Genomic DNA, 18,621 nt, shown 5'->3' with positions numbered 1-18,621 from the left:
AGCAGAGCCCAGACACAAGCAAGGAGGGGGCAAGGACCCACCCAGCCTAATGAGTCCAGAGGGCTCACTGCCCAGCTTCCCTGAGTCAGCGCCGGGGCTGTGCGACAAGGACACCTCTGTGCTAATACACCCTGGCCACATTTTAATTAAAGGCTGTGTGCAGAATGCAGGGAGACGGGAAGCAGAACAAGCAGGCAGCTGCTAAGACCCCTCCTCTACTGTGGGCTGGAAACAACAGCTCGTTGTAAGCCTGGGGACTGGGAAGACGCACCCTCCTAACAGCCATGAGTGAGTCTGGATCAATGGAACCCTGGATCTGTTGGCCCAAGAGGAGGCAGAGGGAGAGGGGAGGGTGGGGGTGTGGGGGGAGGGAGAGATAAGGGCCCTGCATCCCCCATCCCCACTGGCTTTCCCACTTGTTTCCCTTCACTTGAAAGAGCTGCCATTCCTTTTTCTGAGATTTTCACCTACAAACATACATCCTCAACCTGCTGCAGCCACAGTAGCCTCAGCAGGGAGATGTTAAAAACTACTCCAGTCCAACCAGTATCTGAAACATCAGTATCAGAAGCAACAGTTAGAACCGGACATGGAACAACAGACTGGTTCCAAATTGGGAAAGGAATACATCAAAGCTGTATGCTATCACCCTGCTTATTTAACTTATATGCAAAGTACATCATACAAAATGCCAGGCTGGATGAAGCACAAGCTAGAATTAAGATTGCTGGGAGAAATATCAATAATCTCAGATATGCAGGTAACACCACCCTTATGATAGCAAAAAGCGAAGAGGAACTCAAGAGCCTCTTGATAAAAGTGAAAGAGGAGAGTGAAAAAGCTGGCTTAAAACGTAACATTTAAAAAACGAAGATCATGGCATCCAGACCCATCACTTCATGGCAAATAGATGGGGAAACAGTGGAAACAGTGTCAGACTTTATTTTCTTGGGCTCCAAAATCACTGCAGATGGTGACTGCATCCATGAAATTAAAAGACACTAGCTCCTTGGAAGAAAAGCTATGACCAACCTAGACAGCATATTAAAAAGCAGAGACATTACTTTGCCAACAAAAGTCCATATAGTCAAAGCTATGGTTTTTCGAGTAGTGATGTATGGATGTGAGAGTTGGGCTATAAAGAAAGCTGAGTGCCGAAGAACTGATGCTTTTGAACTGTGGTGTTAGAGAATACTCCCGAGAGTCCCTTGGACTGCAAGAACAAACCAGTCAATCCTAAAGCAAATTAATCCTGAATATCCGCTGGAAGGACTGATGCTGAAGCTGAAACTCCAATATTTGGCCACCTGATGCAAAGAACTGACTTACTGGAAAAGACCCTGATGCTGGGAAAGATTGAAGGCAGGTGGAGAAGGGGATGACAGAGGATGAGATGGTTGGATGGCATGGACATGAATTTGAGCAAGCTCTGGGAGTTGGTGATGGACAGGGAAGCCTGGCAAGCTGCAGTCCATGGGGTCCCAAACAGTCGGACACGACTGAGAGACTGAACTGAACTAACTGAACCAGCATCTGAGCGCCAACTGTGTTAGGGGCTGAGAAGGCAGACCGGAGAAAACGGGGCCCTGCCTTTGAGGAGGGTTCACCGAGTGACAACACAATGATGTAAGTATCATGTATCACGTTCCTGATACACTGCCCAGTGCCCACGAAGCTCTGGAAACCAAGGGCATTTTTTTTTCTTTCCATTTTTAAATCATTCTTATTGAGGTATAGTTTACTTACTTATGTACATTTCAGGTATACAACATAGTGATTCACAATTTTTAAGAATTATATTTCCTCCATTTATAGTTATTATAAAACATTGGCTATATTCCCAAAATGCATTTCATCAGAAAACGGAGGGTCAGAGGAGGCTTCCTGGACTAGGGGCTCTTTCATCTCAGTTTTGAGGGATAAGTAAAATTTGGCTAGAAAAGAAAACATAGGGGTCAGGAACACAGGGCCTCTGACACCAAGGGCAGAGCAGGTGCATGGATGTGGGGGCGAAGAGCAGGATGCAGTGTCTGGGGAACTGCAGGAAGCATTTGTGGGCAAGCTTGGCTGGGGGGATGGGAGGAGCCGAGTTCAGCCAGGGAGGAGGGGCAAGATCAGAAGGGGCCTCTAGGTGAGCAAAGGGGCGGAACTAAGATACTAAGCATCCGAGAGCCGGCATCAGCTGTGAGCCGGCATGCTTGGGGTAGGGAGATGAGGCATCACCCTTTGAGTCCACAACCCACAAGGACATGAGGGCAGGAAGGAAGAACCCAGAGGCAGGGCGTGTTGTCAACATGAGGTGCCCAAACCGAATTTCAGCTGTTCCTCCCTCCTGGTTTCCACCTCTCAGAATCAGCATCTCTGGTTATCATTTGTCCCGCGCTCTCCCGGGTAGCAAGTTATCCCCCGAAAGAGGCCCAGGATGTGGCTCACAAACTTCCTGCCCACATCCTCCCCGCTCAGCTCAGCAGCCCAGACCGGCAGTGGTTGGGAAGTTGTTCCGGAAAACTCCCCACCACACTACCCTGGGGAAACAGCAGCTTAGAAAGAGGCCGGGCTCCTGGAAAGATCAGCAAGAATAAGACCATATCTAACCTAAGTAGCAACGGGGGACTGTACACACAGGGACCACACCTGCGTTTCCCATGCCCAGAGAACGTCCAGAAGGAAATACAAGACCCTGGCAACAAGGCTTGTCATTGGTGAGGGGTAACTGAGAAAAAGTTGAGGATGGGAAAGAGATCGGCACTGTGTACTTCCGGCCTCATGGACTTTCATAATGTGCACGTCCTTCTTTCATCAAGAAAAATAAGCAAGAACAGCGAACGACAGGAAGGAGCGGAATGGAAGCCCCCTAAGTCTTTAGGGAAATGGTGTAGGGGCTGAGTCTTAGGTTCAGCCGCAGGAGCAGTGAGGGTCTCACAAGCATCCTGACCTAATGCAGGTGGGACACAAAGGGGAAAACTGGCATGAAGAAAACACACTGAAGAATGAATAAAACTACTCTGGGAAATGAGTCCTTATGGCTGGTGAGGCCCTCAAAGGATTCAGCCACATGAAGGTCTACCAGAAGATGAGTTCTGCTGAAAGATGCCAGCTCCAGTCCCGGGAAGTTGGGATGTCTGAGTAAGGGGGGGCAAAGGCCAGGTCAGGCCACACATTTTAAGCCACTGTAACTCTTTAGATGTCTCTCTCAGGGCACCAGAGGGCCACTGGAGAGTCTTTTGCCTTTCCCACCTCACACACATGTCAGTTGAGAGATACCATAATAAATTCCTAGACATATTTTGCTGAGTTTATAAAAGCACCTATAATTTTATTTTATCTATCTCTCAACTCTTGGCTGCTGCTGCTACTAAGTCACTTCAGTCGTGTCCGACTCTGTGCGACCCCATAGATGGCAGCCCACCAGGCTCCGCCGTCCCTGGGACTCTCCAGGCAAGAACACTGGAGTGGGTTGCCATTTCCTTCTCCAATGCATGAAAGTGAAAAGTGAAAGTGAAGTCGCTCAGTTGTGCCCGCCTCTTAGCGACTCCAGGGACTGCACCCACCAGGCTCCTCTGTCCATGGGATTGTCCAGGCAAGAGTACTGGAGTGGGGTGCCATTGCCTTCTCTGCTCAACTCTTAGACTCACAAATTAAAAATAAAAAGAATAAGTATACTTATTCCACCATTTTTAAGGGTTAAGAGTTTATACAACAATCAGATACATTATTTTAAAACCCCCAAGTATAGAAACCACTCCTTTCAGAAAATTTTCCAATTCTTAACTCTACTGATTCACAAAATTTTTGAGAGAACTTTTTCTGAGAAGATCTTGGTTTGGATTTTCTTTTCAAAGTGGAACTGTGTATCTTAGGAAAGGTTTTCCCCTGAGAATGTTTCAAATAGATCTTCACTTCCCACAGAACATGTATTGAGTGCCTAAAAATTAACTCACACTCATTCAAACCTCAGAGTCAGAATGCACTTTCCTAAATCATTCTAACAAAGACATCAATGATGTCAAAACCCTGAATTGTGAAACAGAACTTCTGTTCTCTTTCTAACCTCATTATTAAAACAGATTTTTAAGGTTTGTTCATAACAGGATTGCCATTTTCCATGCTGCCTACCGATTATAAACAGAAGTAATTTTAAAGCCAAACTAAAACTCTCTCTGAAATATTCAAGATGTATTACCATCTGGTTTTATATCAGCATTTGAGCAGGTCCAAAAACCACTACATTACCAAGGATTCCCAAAAATAGTTCATCTCCCTTTCAAAGCACATATTCCTCTCAAAATACTTTCAAAGTCACAAACTTTGAAAACTCACCTAATTTTTCAGACTATACCAGACATCCATTTACATCATCCATTGTATGTCAGACATCCTGTATCCATACTTACATGTGTAAGTGATTTATCACTGATCACTCAGTAATACTAAACAAAGCTATTTTTATCTTTGGGTCTTTTAGAAACTACTAATTTGTGAAAATAAAGTGTACCTGGTTACTTGGAAGCTGGTAGGAAGTGAAGGATAATAGTCTTTATTTGCAAATGTACACACTGTGTAAAAATATGAATCTTTCCAGTCCTGAAAAAAGAGGCATCCCCAAAACTTACATATATCCATCAGCCTCATTTCCAAACACAAAAGAGACAACAGCATTTCTCCAGAGGATGCTCAGCTCAAAATCAGCATGTACAATTAAAGAGGAAATGGCAGGTAAGGAGATAAAGATGGGTTTCTAACTGAACCAGCCACAGAGCTCCAAGAAAGGCCCTTAGTAAGAGAATGGCCATAGGATTATCCAATTGTCTTAAATAGATTTCAGTTGTTTATAAAATAAATAAGACCTAAATCTGGTATCTAAACAAATCTTTAGATGAAATTTATTTCTAAGAAATCTTTTGCTTCCCCCAACTTAAAAAAAAAATTTGCATTTTAGAAAATGTTTCTCAGTTCATTCATTCAACAATCTTGAATACTGATTTCCAAGTAAAAATGGATGTTCATCCTGCCCCGAAGAGTTTACCATCCAGTAGTAGCAAAAAGTCGTGACAATAAATACCATCCTCTACTCTTCACCATGACTATCACCTCCTGGCAACACACACCACCACACTCACACACACCACACACATATGCACACACGGGCACACACTCCACACTTCTCTGCCATCTCTCAGCACTGCATTCCACAGCAGTTCTCTTTAAAATGTTAACTGGTTCAACCTGACCATTTCATTGGATACAACAGCTGTTCACCAAGCCAGCCTATTCCATTTTAGCCCATCTCTCTGTCAACCACCTCCTTGCAGAATATTGAGGGCTCCTTCTGAGCCTTTTTAAAAAATACATTTACTGTGCTTTCTGAAACATACCATTTTCCTTTAAATACTAATTTAAACAATTTCAAAAGTCAGCTTATATTGCTTAATCTCTATTGACTTTCTTCCCCTTCAAAACTGTGAAAAGGATTGAGCGAAAGTCTATCAACATGTAAGTGATGTTTTAAAAGTTTTTAATATTTCATATTACAAATAGATTTAGGGAACTAAAGAATAAAACCAACAACCCTAACAATGCAGCCACAGACCACTTCGAAGGTCTAAAATATAAAACACACACATGTGCACACACAGTAAAGTTACTCTAGTTAAAATGAGAAAATACATAGTTTAGCTTTTACATTTTTTGGTTTAACTGTACCAAAACAAATTGAAAGCAACTTGGGAACAAATTAATGTACCACAGAAAGCAACAAAAATCATGATGCCATGTATACCCCAATGCCAACATTTTATAGGCAAGAAGTTACAAGAGTTAAATTACTTGCTATAAAAAGGGGATAAAATCATTTTAAAGAGAAACAGAACCCTTTTCATAAAGCAATATTATAACTGCACATGCATTATGCAACAGTCTTTTCCTATTATAAGAAATGGAACAAAATTTTTAAGATAACCCAGCTGAACAGGCATAATATGGAAACCCAAAATTTCCTAATTTTTTTCTTATTCTGATTAAGCACATCAAATGTAGGATTCTTCCCCCAAAGGAAAAACTTGCTCAGTATTTCTCCACATTCAGGTCCTCATGCAAACAATCACATTATAAAGTCATAACAGCTCTGTCAGTCAGAGTAACTATTATGCTGTTTGTAAAGCACTTCCCTTCCTGCCATTCCTCTTTCTTTACATATGTAAATCACAGGGTCAGATTTGGAGCCCACCACCAGCCACCGCAACCAAATTATCCTCCAGGGATGTCAGTAGGGCTGTTACTCTTGTTTCAGGATTTTTTTTTAAAAAAAGGAAGGAGTAGCTATTTTCAGGGATCAGAATTCCTCTTGATCAGATTTTTGGCTCACTGATAAATGCTTCTACCCTGAAATTATCCTTGGCTGCTAAATAAGTGGCAAAAAAAAAAAAAAAAGCCAAGATGTGGTAGAGTGTTTCCAAATAGATATTGCTTCAAGGAATATACACTGAGTTTTGCAAGGAACACTTGGTCAAATTCTAATATTCCCCCATGGGAGCCAACACCAATTTCCAGCAGCAGCTCTAACTGTGCAGAATGGAATTTTAAAAACACACAGGGTAGTATATTCCAGCAGACACAGCCCTTCCTTCTCCTACTCTGCGGTTGTCACATGAGACACTTTGTATGATACTCATTACTTAGAATATAAATCTGTTAAGGCCATAAATTAATCACAAAATGCATATAATACATTCTTTTTCCTAGCATTAAAAAGAAAAAAATCACTGTGGATTCCAGCAAGGTTGAGCTGAAGCTGAATGTCACTGCTTAAGCTTATGAATCACTGCACATTAATAAGAATAAAGAGCACATGCACATTTCTATAGGCTGCAAATGTTAGTAGAGAAAATGCATGTCATGGGGCTTCCTAACAGGGAAACTGGACTATCCATGGGCAGAAAGCGGTCAGTTTTCTTAGTTCTTCTTGATTATGATAAATATTTTTGTTTCCAAGGCCACTGAAAACTTGCAAGGGGATCCTCCCATTTTTGTTTCATTAAAATGTTCAGATGATTTTATTCTAAACCTCAGGCAAATATAATTCAGGGGTGGGGGTGGGGAGGGGAGGTCGTACTACAATATTACACTCATCTGGTAGCATGAGGTTCAAAATACCAGTCTCCAGGATATATATTTGTCACATGTCAGCCCAGGCTGAAGGCATCCACCAAGAGAATATTTTCACTATTTCAGCTGGCAGCCAGAATTGACTGCCACAAACACGCATACTGATTAGAGCCTAGACTCCCAGTCTTCTTCTTAACTACCTCTCGCCTCTGCAGAGGAGAGAAGCCATTTTACTAATTTATAAGCATGTGACTATGTAACCATCGGAAAAAAAATTTACTCATCAATAATAGTCAACTAAAAGCAAAAGTGTATCCCATAGGAGTCGAGAATAAAACCGACAACACCCATAAACTACATCGATCAGCAAGACTGAATACTCACTAAAGGCAGCCACCGCCAGGGCCAGTGTGACAATAATGGAGAACCAGGAGACCCACAACGCCTTCTTTCTGTAGTTCTGGGCTTCATGAGGTTTTAGCCGAGTGCTGCTTTCTAGTAAGCCTGACAAATACAAGGAGAAAAGGAAGTTAGGCATTTCCTTATTAAGAAAACCACAACTAGAGCTATATGTTCTTATCCAAGGATTATAAACCGACAGCCTGTGGGCCAAGATGGGGGGGGGGGGGGCTGTTAATTGAAATATAATTGATTTATAATACTGTGCGAGTTTCAGTGTGCAGCAAGGTGAGTCAGTTATCCAAGAGGTGTTTTAGGAGAGTGGCATGGAAATCAAGCTTTGGGGCATCTCTTGAAAGATCGCTGGCTCAAGTGTATCTGGTTCATGTTCCCACAGGGAAATGCCAGCTGTCTTCTTTATAAAGGAGCCTGCCAGCCCACCAACCTCTGACCTGGGACATATGACCCCAGCCATGCCCCTGCCCCTGTGTTAACTCCCTTGGCTCACTGACTCAAGCAGGTGCAGCTCCTTCTAACAAAGCCTTTCGTTAAGAAAAGAGCATGAATAGCCCACATCTGGTTGGGCTTTTGGGCTCCTCAACTGCAGCACCAATTTGCGTTGATCCACCATCCTGGCCAGTACTGGTGGACTGGGTTTTGCCCAAAGCAATGAGTCATGGAATACAAATACCCTCGTGGCTCCCCTCATCAATTAATAGAAGGACCATTTCTCTTTAACCACAACTAACAGCCAGCTGACCTAAATTACATGCCATGTTTTCTTCTCTCCTCTTTCTGCTCTATAGTATCTATTCCTTTGTATCAAGCTTATGTCAAAAAATTCTCAGACTAAGTGGGGTAAACCTACTAAAACTAGGGGTCTCTTCCCAGGCATGCCACATACAATAAAGGTTTGATTTCATCTCCTATGCTTTCGACACTGAGTCCTCAACAACAGAAATACAGGATGCCTCTGAGACAATGCCCAAGTTTCAACAGCCTTGAGTCAAAGTATAACATCAGTATGATCTTGATGGACATTTTTTCTTCTCCTTTGAAAAGAGATCATATACGGCATCTCTTAGTTGCATGGAGAACCAAATTCTCAGCCCAGCATCCCACTGGTGGCTAAAATGGTAAAGAATCTGCCTGCAATGTAGGAGACCTGGGCTCCATCCTTGGGTTGGGAAGATCTCCTAGAGGAGGGCATGGCAACTCACTTCAGTATTCTTGCCTGGAGAATCCCCATGGACAGAGGAGCCTGGCGGGCTACACTCCATGGGGTTGCAAAGAGTTGGACACAACTGAGTGACTAAGCACACATTCCACATAAACAGGATACCATCTCTAGCCAAATAACCCATTATATACTTCGTAGAGGTGGAACAGCCTTATCACAACTGCTCCAAATGATGAAGAAACTGGTAGTCAGGGTTTAAGCACCCATGTGTAAAATACTACACAGCATGCAACAAATCACACTTACACATTGTGTAAAAAGGCATCTTCCCACTAGACTGACTGGGCACCACATTAAGCACTGGGCTACTGAGAACTGCATCATGTTTGAAATATAACAAGTTCAGTTCAGTTCCGTCACTCAGTTGTGTCCGACTCTTTGCGACCCCATGAATCGCAGCACACCAGGCCTCCCTGTCCATCACCAACCCCCGGAGTTCACTCAGATTCACGTCCATCGAGTCAGTGATGCCATCCAGCCATCTCATCCTCTGTCGTCCCCTTCTTCTCCTGCCCCCAATCCCTCCCAGCATCAAAGTCTTTTCCAGTGAGTCAACTCTTCGCATGAAGTAGCCAAAGTACTGGAGTTTCAGCTTTAGCATCATTCCTTCCAAAGAAATCCCAGAGCTGATCTCCTTCAGAATGGACTGGTTGGATCTCCTTGCAGTCCAGGGACTCTCAAGAGTCTTCTGCAACACCACAGTTCCCAGTTCCATTAACTACTCAGATCACAAGTCCTGAACAACAGGGAAAAGTCATGAAGCCTGGTTAGTGAGTCCAGTGTACAGCCGGATTTTTTAGTCACTGAAACCTGCAGACACATTTACAACCAAAAGGGAGATGAATTTGCAAAAGGTAGGTATAAATTCCATCACCTCACTGTAAAAATCTCACCAAACCTTCCTTTAAAAAATGCACTTGGACAGAAAAAAGAAAAACCTCCCATCACATTATGCCCTGGGTACAAATGATTTCAAACTGTCCCTTGGTCTACTTCTTTTTGTCCCTTTGCCTATTTCCCTAGCTGCTAAAAACACCCATTTTAATTTTCAACTGCAATCACCCTTGATTCCAGTTTAAGCTACAACCAAAAATATTATGCAGGTCCCCCTGACTCCCTATAATTTATTTCCCTTTTCCCAAATGACACAGAAATCTTTCTTTCATCCTGGCCAATTGATTTTCAAGAGAAGTGAAGCTGTAACATTTAAGTACTGACTCAAGTAAGCAGTTCATTTGCTGGGTACTTTGACAGCAACAATCTCAAGAGGTTATCCACTGGGGGTGAAAAAACAAGGTTCCTTCTAGAAGATTTAATTTTCTAAGAGAAACAACCATGATCTGGGTTTCTGATTCCAACACATGACATTTATTTTTTCCTTCCAAAGCCAGCTGTTTCCAACAATGTGACTGGAGCTGACTGCACGGCCAGTGAACACACCTCACCCCTGAGGGGGCCAGCACTCCCCTTGGAGGAGTGTGGGCTGCCAGCTCACCTGGACTGCACTGTCCTGCTAAGGTGGTGCAGGATTGCACCTAGTCAGCAGGATTGATAGTTCTTCCCCAGACCTGATCCTGTATGTGCTTCCCCATGAGACGTTTCAAACTTTAAACACCGGAGTAAATGTAACGGAGACTGTCCAGGAAGGGAGAAACTTTCCCATTCCTATTCAACCTTCACTTGCTTCCTACTAGTTTTCCTTCTTAAAAATAGAGCTAAAACCTAGAGTGGATGACTCTCCACTCCTCAAAGGGAAGTGGGATATAATGATCTATGAAGACCTGGCTTATAAATGAATTGTCTGCACACAGGTTCCTCTACCTCCCCCCTCCAAGCTGTGTTAGCTGCATGCACATGTGCAAGCCAGAGATGTGACGAGAATTTCTAAAATTTTCAGGAAGCTGTGTTTCTAAAGTAGAAGAAAGGTAGCACAGCCTACCGAACCCAAGGCAGGTCTCACATTTGCACACATGGCTGGCTCCTACAAGAAAGAGGCCTTTAGTTGGCCTCCACCTTCAAATTGTTAATCTCACTCAAATTTCACCTATTTGTAATTTGGACCCTGGCATAAGGTAAGCAGAAGTAAGCATAAGGGTTGTATTAATGAAGGACTGATACTGGGGTTGAGGAGATACAAATATACACAGGGAGGTTGAAGCCATCAGTCATTTCCATGCTAGTATGAATTAGTTCCCCCGCTTTCTCCTAAGAACTGGTCATGCTTGGATTCTCAGAAAGAAGGAGAATATTCGTTAGATAAGAAGGCAGTAGAAAATGCTGAAGCAGATAACACTCTTAGGGCCCAAAGCCTTGGGGCAGAATGATGGGAAACACTTGTGGGGAGAAGAGTGGGCATTGAAAGGGAGGGTGTGGAAATGCTTAAGACAAACTTGGCCTATGTTTTGTTTGTTTTAGTCAGTCTTGGACCACAAAGCTCTTGCTCCCTGAACTACAAGGCTCAACCAAATGGCACTGCAGTTACTGACAATATGAGCTAGCTAGGTTTCTGGGAACCAGCCACATCACTTCTATGGGGGGGAAAAAAAAAACCTCTAAAGTTCCCAAACACTAGATTTTTATAAGCAAGCCTTTGATCAAAGTTAGACTGAGAGTGTTAACAGGGTCCTGACAGCTCAGAAGGAATTTATGGCAAGAGAGAAGGCCAAATATGGGTACAGAACCAGGAGTCCACCCTCCCACACACCCATAGGTAGGTATTTAGGTTTAGAAGACAAGCAAGCCAGGCATGATGTAGAGATACATAGCAGGCAGCTGCCGAGGCCTCCTCCTCCCCAAAGCCTCTCACTATTAGGAAAAATATAGCAGTAGTAGCAATCGAACCATTCCCAAGGGATACAAAAAAAAAAAAAAATTGATATTGAAAAGATGCAGCCCCATAAGAAAAAATAACACAAAAATATTTTAAGAAACCTCCCTAGATAAGCTTCTGATTTATTTAATAGAAACGACTCATTCAGCATTAACTCTTGGCTACCAGGAACGGGTCAAACAGAATAATGTCACACTGACTTTCAGCTTTCAAGGCCACACCAAGCCGGGTTCTTTGGGGGACAGGACTCATCTTAACAGACTGGCAGTGTGTGACAGCAGTGCTTTTACACAGTGACCGTTTATGAACAGTGAATGCTTTCATGCAATAACATAATGGAAAATAAAATTCAGTTGACCAGTGAAAAATAACCTTAAGAATGAATTTAGATGGGCTTTTTACGCTTGAGCCCGAGCTACAAAATGACCCTAAATATTAACTTGCCCTAGCACGTTTTTCCCCTCCTATTCTTTTGTGAGATAGGGAGAAATAGGCCAGCTTGATACAGACGACCTGCAATGCTACAAAAATAAGCCCATCCCAGAGTTCGATCTTTCTTCAATACAAAAATTTTAAATCCTACAGCATCAGTTGCAGAGAGAAAGGTAATTAACACGATCTACAATAAAAATCATAGATTTGGTTGGGTGCTTGTGCTGTCACCCATCATCAGCTCGAAAATGATAATCGAGTTAGGTGAGAATAGGAGGAGAAACTGCAACATAGGTGCGGAACTCGTTGCAACCGGAGTGGCTCCAGTTCTCGCCCGAGCATCCCTGCCGATTCTCTGGGAACTGCCGCTTCCATGTCATTCTGTTTTTCACATGCTACAGTTTAAAATTTCTAAGGAACGAGATCGTGCCTCCGAACACTAAACCGGAATAAAAATGTACAGGAGATACCGAGAATATACAGAAACCTGCTAAGACTGAAATATACAAATCCGCCACAGCCAACAAAATAAGGCTTCCAAGAACAGGGGGTGGAGGTGGCGACGAGCCGCTCCCCCCGGAGCGGCCGGCTGTCAGAATCCCGTTTCGGCCGCTAACCGGTTTTAGCAGAGCCATTGAGTCTTTCTGAGGGGGCCGATTTGGATTCGATTCTGCAAGAAACAAAAAAGGTGCAGACGTGGCCAAGAAGCGGGCTGAAAGGGAACTAGGGAGGGGAAAAGAGAGAAATGTAGGAGGAGATAGACATAGGAATGAATAGGGCAGTCTCTCGCGTTTTATGTGGGCAATTCAAAGGGGTAACCGGCTATCTGTCGGAGGGTCGGGCTTGGCCTCCTGGGATAGGGACGTTTGCCAGCATCCAGGGATTTTGAAGGGGCTGGGATGCGCGCTCCGAGAACCACCAGGTTCCAGCGGCATCCATCCAGGATCAGTGGTCCAAATCCAAGTGTCCCAGTCCTCTGTATCGGCAGACAGCGGGGCAGCGACCCACGATAAACTGGGTCTCTAGTAAATGAGGGTCGGAGGTCACCCGACTCCCCTTCGCCGGGGCAGTCGCCCCTCGAAGCTGAATCCGCATAAGTTAGTTCTCCCTGGTTAACCAACGGAGCCGAATGGGGTTTGGGAAGGAGCATGCTGAGCTCAGGACCCTCCCAACTGAGCGCGCCCCGCAGTCAACCGGGAGCGCTCGGCTCGGAAAGCGGAGGGGGGTAAAAAAAATCACACACACACACGTCTCCAGGAAACTTTTCCAGTGGGCGCTGGAGCAGCCAAGGCTGGCCGAGAGGAGGGTGCGGGCCCCGGCGGGGTCTGCCAGGAGGCAGTCGGGTTCTCGGGTTCCGGCGGAGGCGCCGCGACTCGGGCGGTGCCGGCCGCGGAAGGTGGGGCTGCCGCCCTCAGCTCTGCACGCTTTCGCGGGAAGTCGGAGCTCCGCGCCCCAGCGCGCTCCGAGGCGCCGAGCCCGGCCCCACCCGCCAGCGGAAAGGCGGGCCCCGAGCAGCGGCTCCTCATCGCGCCCGCCCGGCCGGGGAAAGGGGCCGGGCCAGGGGAAGGGGCCCGGGGCGGCGCGCGCTCACCTCGGTCCTCCAGCCCGTCGCTGAACTGGCCGCTCTCGCTGATACGCAGCTGCCGCTCCTCCTCGGGCTGCGGCGGCTCGCGCGCCGGGGAGCTCAGCGGGCCGGAGGCGGCGGCCAAGGGCGCGTGGCCCCTGGGCGGCGGCGGGACTGCGGGACCCGGGGTGCTGCGGCGCTCGCTGCCCGCGGCCGTCTCCATGGCGCGCGGCGGCGGGTCCGGGCGGCGACGACGAGCGCGGCGGGGACTCGAGTTAGAAGTGCGAGGCGCCGCGGCTGGGAGCGGGCGGAGGGACGGACCGACCGCGCGGGCGCCGCGGAGTGGAGGTGCGGCGGCGGCAGGGGGCGGGGGGGTGTGCGGGAGCCGCGCGGCTCGCGTGGCCGGTGGCAGAGACTCGGGCCCAGCAGCAGCTGCCGCGCTCCGCCCCCGGGGGCAGGTGCGTGCGGCAGGGACCCGCCCCGAGGCCCCGGCGCCGGAGCCCGCGCCCCGAGGCCGGTGGGGAGGGAGGGATCCGGCCAGGCCTGAAGCCCGGAGGCTCGGGGGTGTGGGCTGGGCTACCGGGAAAGCCGGGCAGAAACCCGGGCAGGGCCTGCTGAGGGTGTGATGGGAGACCCGCCCCACTCGTGCGCGGGATGGTGAGCAGAGGAGATCGCCTCGGACCCGCTTCCTTTACTGTCCGAGAAGGCTGCGCCCGCGCTTGGTTAGGAAAGCGGTCAGCGCCCTAATGTGGCACCCTTCTCTGGCGCTGCATGGGCTTCGCAGACTAAGCAGGGTCTCCTGCCTGGGCTGCCATCCTCATCGCCCATCTCAGGAGAACGAGGTTCACCTGCCTCCACCCCCACCGGTGTTGGGTCTTCTTCTAAGGGCGTCGATTACCCTCCACACCAACTTAAAGAGACCGGGTGTCTTAGGACCACAGGGCGTTCTATAGAAGTTTGGACCCTAACCGCGCCCCACCACCACCAGCACTACCACTGAGACTGCCCTTGGACCGTGGATCCAGCCTGTCCGCCACCAGCTATTTCCTCTCTGAGTAGCCAAGTCTTGCTGATACTTTAGGCTTCAGATCGAAGCCTCCCTCCTACTGGAAGCCCTCCGCTGGCTTCCTTGGCGCGGCCAGCTGTTCCCTCTAACCGCGCGGAGCTCGACCCCTGGCGAGCGGTCCGGCTCGTCTCCGCAGCGAACCAACGAGGTGGGTGCACCCTGGGACCCACGCCCTGTGGTGTAACCCGGAGAGGCGCCAAAGGGGACCGGCCATTATTCAGATTCGGCTTGAATATAATATCCGTATCCAGATTCACAAAGATAGATTTCCTCTTCCTATGTATATCAGTCTTAAGATTTAATGAGTCTTCTAAAATGCCAATTCCTTATTTAAAGCCTGCCTACTGTTGGGGAGGGCACCCTGTTTTTTGAAGAGTAACCAGTTTCTCATTCTCGGTTTGCCTGCGATGGAAATCCGAGTGGGATTAAAATACCTTTGTCGTGCAGTGGAAATATCACTAGCACTGGGAAGAGGGTCTCATTTTGTTGCTGCCGTTGGGATGGGTTGAGAATATCTGAGTTGACCTTGGCCAACTTACTTTACCTTTTTTAAACAAGAACTACAAACTTTAAGAGGTGGACAAGGGCATTTCAAAGGCCCCTTCTTGCTAGGAAAGGGGGAAATGGAGGGGGGAAAAGAAAAACGCTATGATTATTTGAGCACACACACAAAAATAAATAAACTTTACCCACTGGTCTTGCTTCTGTCTTCTGAGGCGCTTCCCTGATGGCTCGGTTGGTAAAGAATCTGCCCGCAATGCGGGAGACCTGGGTTTGATCTCTGGGTTGGGAAGATCCCCTGGAGAAGGGAAAGGCTACCCACTCCAGTATTCTGGCCCAGAGAATTCCGAGGACTAAAGAGTTGGCGAGACTGAGCGACCTCTAATTTGGGGCTTCCCTGATAGCTCAGTTGGTAAATAATCTGCCTGTAATGCAGGAGACCCAGGTTCGATTCTTGGGTTGGGAAGATCTGCTTGCGAAAGGAAACACTACCCACTCCAGTATTCTAGCCTGGAGAATTCCATGGACTCATATTCCATGGGGTCGCAAAGACTCGGATAGACTGAGTGACTTTCACTTTCACTCTGAGGTAAACAGCCTTCAGGTATTTGCAGACACCTCTTACTCCCTTCCACCCAGACTTTTCCTCCAGGTTTTCCCATTTAATTCCTGTCCCTAGCTCACAAACATTAGAATCACCTGGGGAGTTTACCAACAAAAATACTGCAGGAAATTCTAATACCACAGGTGAAAATGTGGCTAGTTTTTAAAACTCCCCATTTTTAACTCATCTGGAGAAGTTTTTTCTTTTTTAAATATATTTAAATACTGACTCCTTGTTATTTGAGATTCTGATTCAGTAGATCTGGGATCTGGCTGAGAATATTTATTTGAATAATACAAATTCTAATGTAGATGATTTGCTGTACGACCACCTTTGAGAATCTAACTGCCCTCCATAATCTTGACTAACCTGCCCCCTACTCACTCATCATCTCTCCCCACCTCCTCCCTCTCCCTCCTTCCCTCTGTCAGAAACACACCCAAGATCTGTGTTTTCTCAAAGGATAAAGTATCATTGTTCTTTCCTCTGGTCCCTCAATTGGTTCTCTAGTCCATCACATCACAACTGTAATGTGCAATTGAACACCCAAGATTCTTGTTAAAATGCAGATTCTAAATCTGTCTGGGGTACAGGCTAAAATTTCTAACAAACCCCCAGACACTGCTGAAGCCGCTGGTCTGAAGACCACACTCTCAAAGCAAGGATCCAGGAGTTATTTATTATTCATGGGATAAATATATTTCCTTCAAGTTGCAGCTGCCCTGGCTCAATAAGCCGTTCTTGTCTCCTCCAGAAAGATTTCTCTGACTCCAGCTCTCCCCGGGCTCTCCTTTTTGCGGACTGTAAGTGTTTAATAACTCACTGCTGATGCAAGCAGGGGATGTGGTGCGTGCCTGATTCCTATCTTCACTCACCCACATCTACCTGGGGGAACAATCTCTGCTGACTGGGAGATAATATTAGCTTACATTCTGGAGCATGTACTGTGTGCCAGGCACCTCACTAAGTGTTTTACATGAATTGTTTCCATCCCTTTACTACTCTCCTCATTTTACAAAGGAAGAAATCAAGGCAAATCTCCTGTTTAAAAAACTATACTCCAATAAAAGTTAATTAAAAAAAAAAAAAGATAAGTCTCCTGTTAAACTCTAGCACTACAGCCCACAGCAATACCGCCCCCTAGGGGGTATTTTGGAAATTTACAAATGCTTTAATTGAGTCTAACAATGGGCAGAGGGAAGTGGCATTTAAGTGGAGGGTGGAGGAGGTTGCAGGACCTGCCAGGCCAGGATTTTGCAACACAGTGATTGTTTGTGTCCTGCATGGGCTTCATATGTCAGATTGGACTTTTGGGGGAGTTAAAATATGCTTCTATTACATTAGAACTTCAACTCTGTTTTCCATATAAACAAAATATTTTTGCACCACTTGAATACACAGTGCATTTTCTGTAAATGCAACTACTGTATAAATCTAGGGAAGACTACTTTGTTCACTGTTTTGAAAAATCAGGACAATGACACCAGTCCCACTCATAGCTTGTGAGTCAGCAATCAATACATCAGCACCTGTCAAATGTGTAACTGTCACAGGCCCAGTAATTCCAAACATGTATCTAAATATTTTTATTTAGCTCTAACCTCAAAATGTCAAAGAAAAAGTGTTAATAATATACCAGAGTCTTGTCTTACTGCTCTTAAATTTAAATGAGTATAAATACCTAACTACAGAGTTTTGTGAAGAGAATGCACTGGCCATAGCAAACACCCTCTTCCAACAGCACAAGAGACTACTCTACACATGGACATCACCAGATGGTCACTACAGAAATCAGATTGATTATATTCTTTGCAGCCAAAGATGGAGAAGCTCTATATGGTCAGCAAAAACAAGACCGGGACCAGACTGTGGCTCAGATCATGAACTCTTTATTGCCAAATTCAGACTTAAATTGAAGAAAGTAGGGGAAACCACTAGACCATTCAGGTGTGACCTAAATCAAATCCCTTACGATTATACAGTGGAAGTGAGAAATAGATTCAAAGGATTAGGTCTATTAGAGCACCTGAAGAACTATGGATTGAGGTTCATGACATTGTACAGGAGGCAGTGATCAAAACCATCCCTAAGAAAAACAAATGCAAAAAGGCAAAATGGTTGTCTGAAGAGGCCTTATAAATAGCTGAGAAAGGAAGAGAAGTGAAAGGCATAGGAGAAAAGGAAAGATATACCCATCTGAATGCAGAGTTCCAAATAGCAAGGAGAGATAGAAAGCCTTCCTCAGCGATCAATGCAAAGAAATAAAGGAAAATATTAGAATGGGAAAGACTAGAGATCTCTTCAAGAAAACTAGAGATACCAAGGGAATATTTTATGCAAAGATGGGCACAATAAACGACAGAAATGGTATGAACCTAACAGAAGGAGATGTTAAGAGGTGGCAAGAAGACACAGAAGAACTATACAAAAAAGATCTTCATGACCCAGATAACCATGATGGTGTGATCACTTACCTAGAGCCAGACACCTCGGAGTACAAAGTCAAGTGGACCTTAGGAAGCATCACTATGAACAAAGCTAACGGAGGTGATGAAATTTCAGCTGAGCTATTTCAAATCCTAAAAGATGATGCTGTGAAAGTGCTGCACTCAATATGCCAGCCAATTTGGAAAACTCAGCAAGGGCCACAGGACTGGAAGGGCCATGCCAAAGGAAGTTCAAACTACAGTGCAACTGCACTCATTTCATATGCTAGCAAGGGAATGCTCAAAATTCTCCAAGCTAGGCTTCAACAGTACATGAACTGTGAGCTTCTAGATGTTCAAGCTAGTTTTAGAAGAGGCAGAGGAACCAGAGATCAAACTGCCAACATCCATTGGAACATAGGAAAAAACAAGAAAATTCCAGAAAAACAGCTGTT

General features: G+C 45.7%; 1 protein-coding gene across 1 annotated transcript in view; it reads right to left on the bottom strand.

The window, feature by feature from the left end:
• Positions 1-16,823, bottom strand: part of TMEM163 (transmembrane protein 163) — a 279,198-nt gene extending 262,375 nt beyond the window's left edge. The window contains exons 1-2 of the mRNA XM_069577763.1: positions 13,597-16,823; positions 7,489-7,608 (exon numbers count right to left, since the gene is read on the bottom strand). Coding sequence (XP_069433864.1) covers positions 7,489-7,608; positions 13,597-13,792 — 316 coding nt within the window. The 5' untranslated portion in view covers positions 13,793-16,823. The remainder of the gene's footprint in view (positions 1-7,488; positions 7,609-13,596) is intronic.
• Between the last annotated feature and the right edge of the window lie 1,798 nt (positions 16,824-18,621).

The sequence above is a fragment of the Ovis canadensis genome, chromosome 2 (genome assembly GCF_042477335.2).
Source record: "Ovis canadensis isolate MfBH-ARS-UI-01 breed Bighorn chromosome 2, ARS-UI_OviCan_v2, whole genome shotgun sequence".
Taxonomy (NCBI): domain Eukaryota; kingdom Metazoa; phylum Chordata; class Mammalia; order Artiodactyla; family Bovidae; genus Ovis; species Ovis canadensis.
Note: the sequence above shows the minus strand (reverse complement) of the source record. Positions and strands in the feature narration are given on the sequence as shown.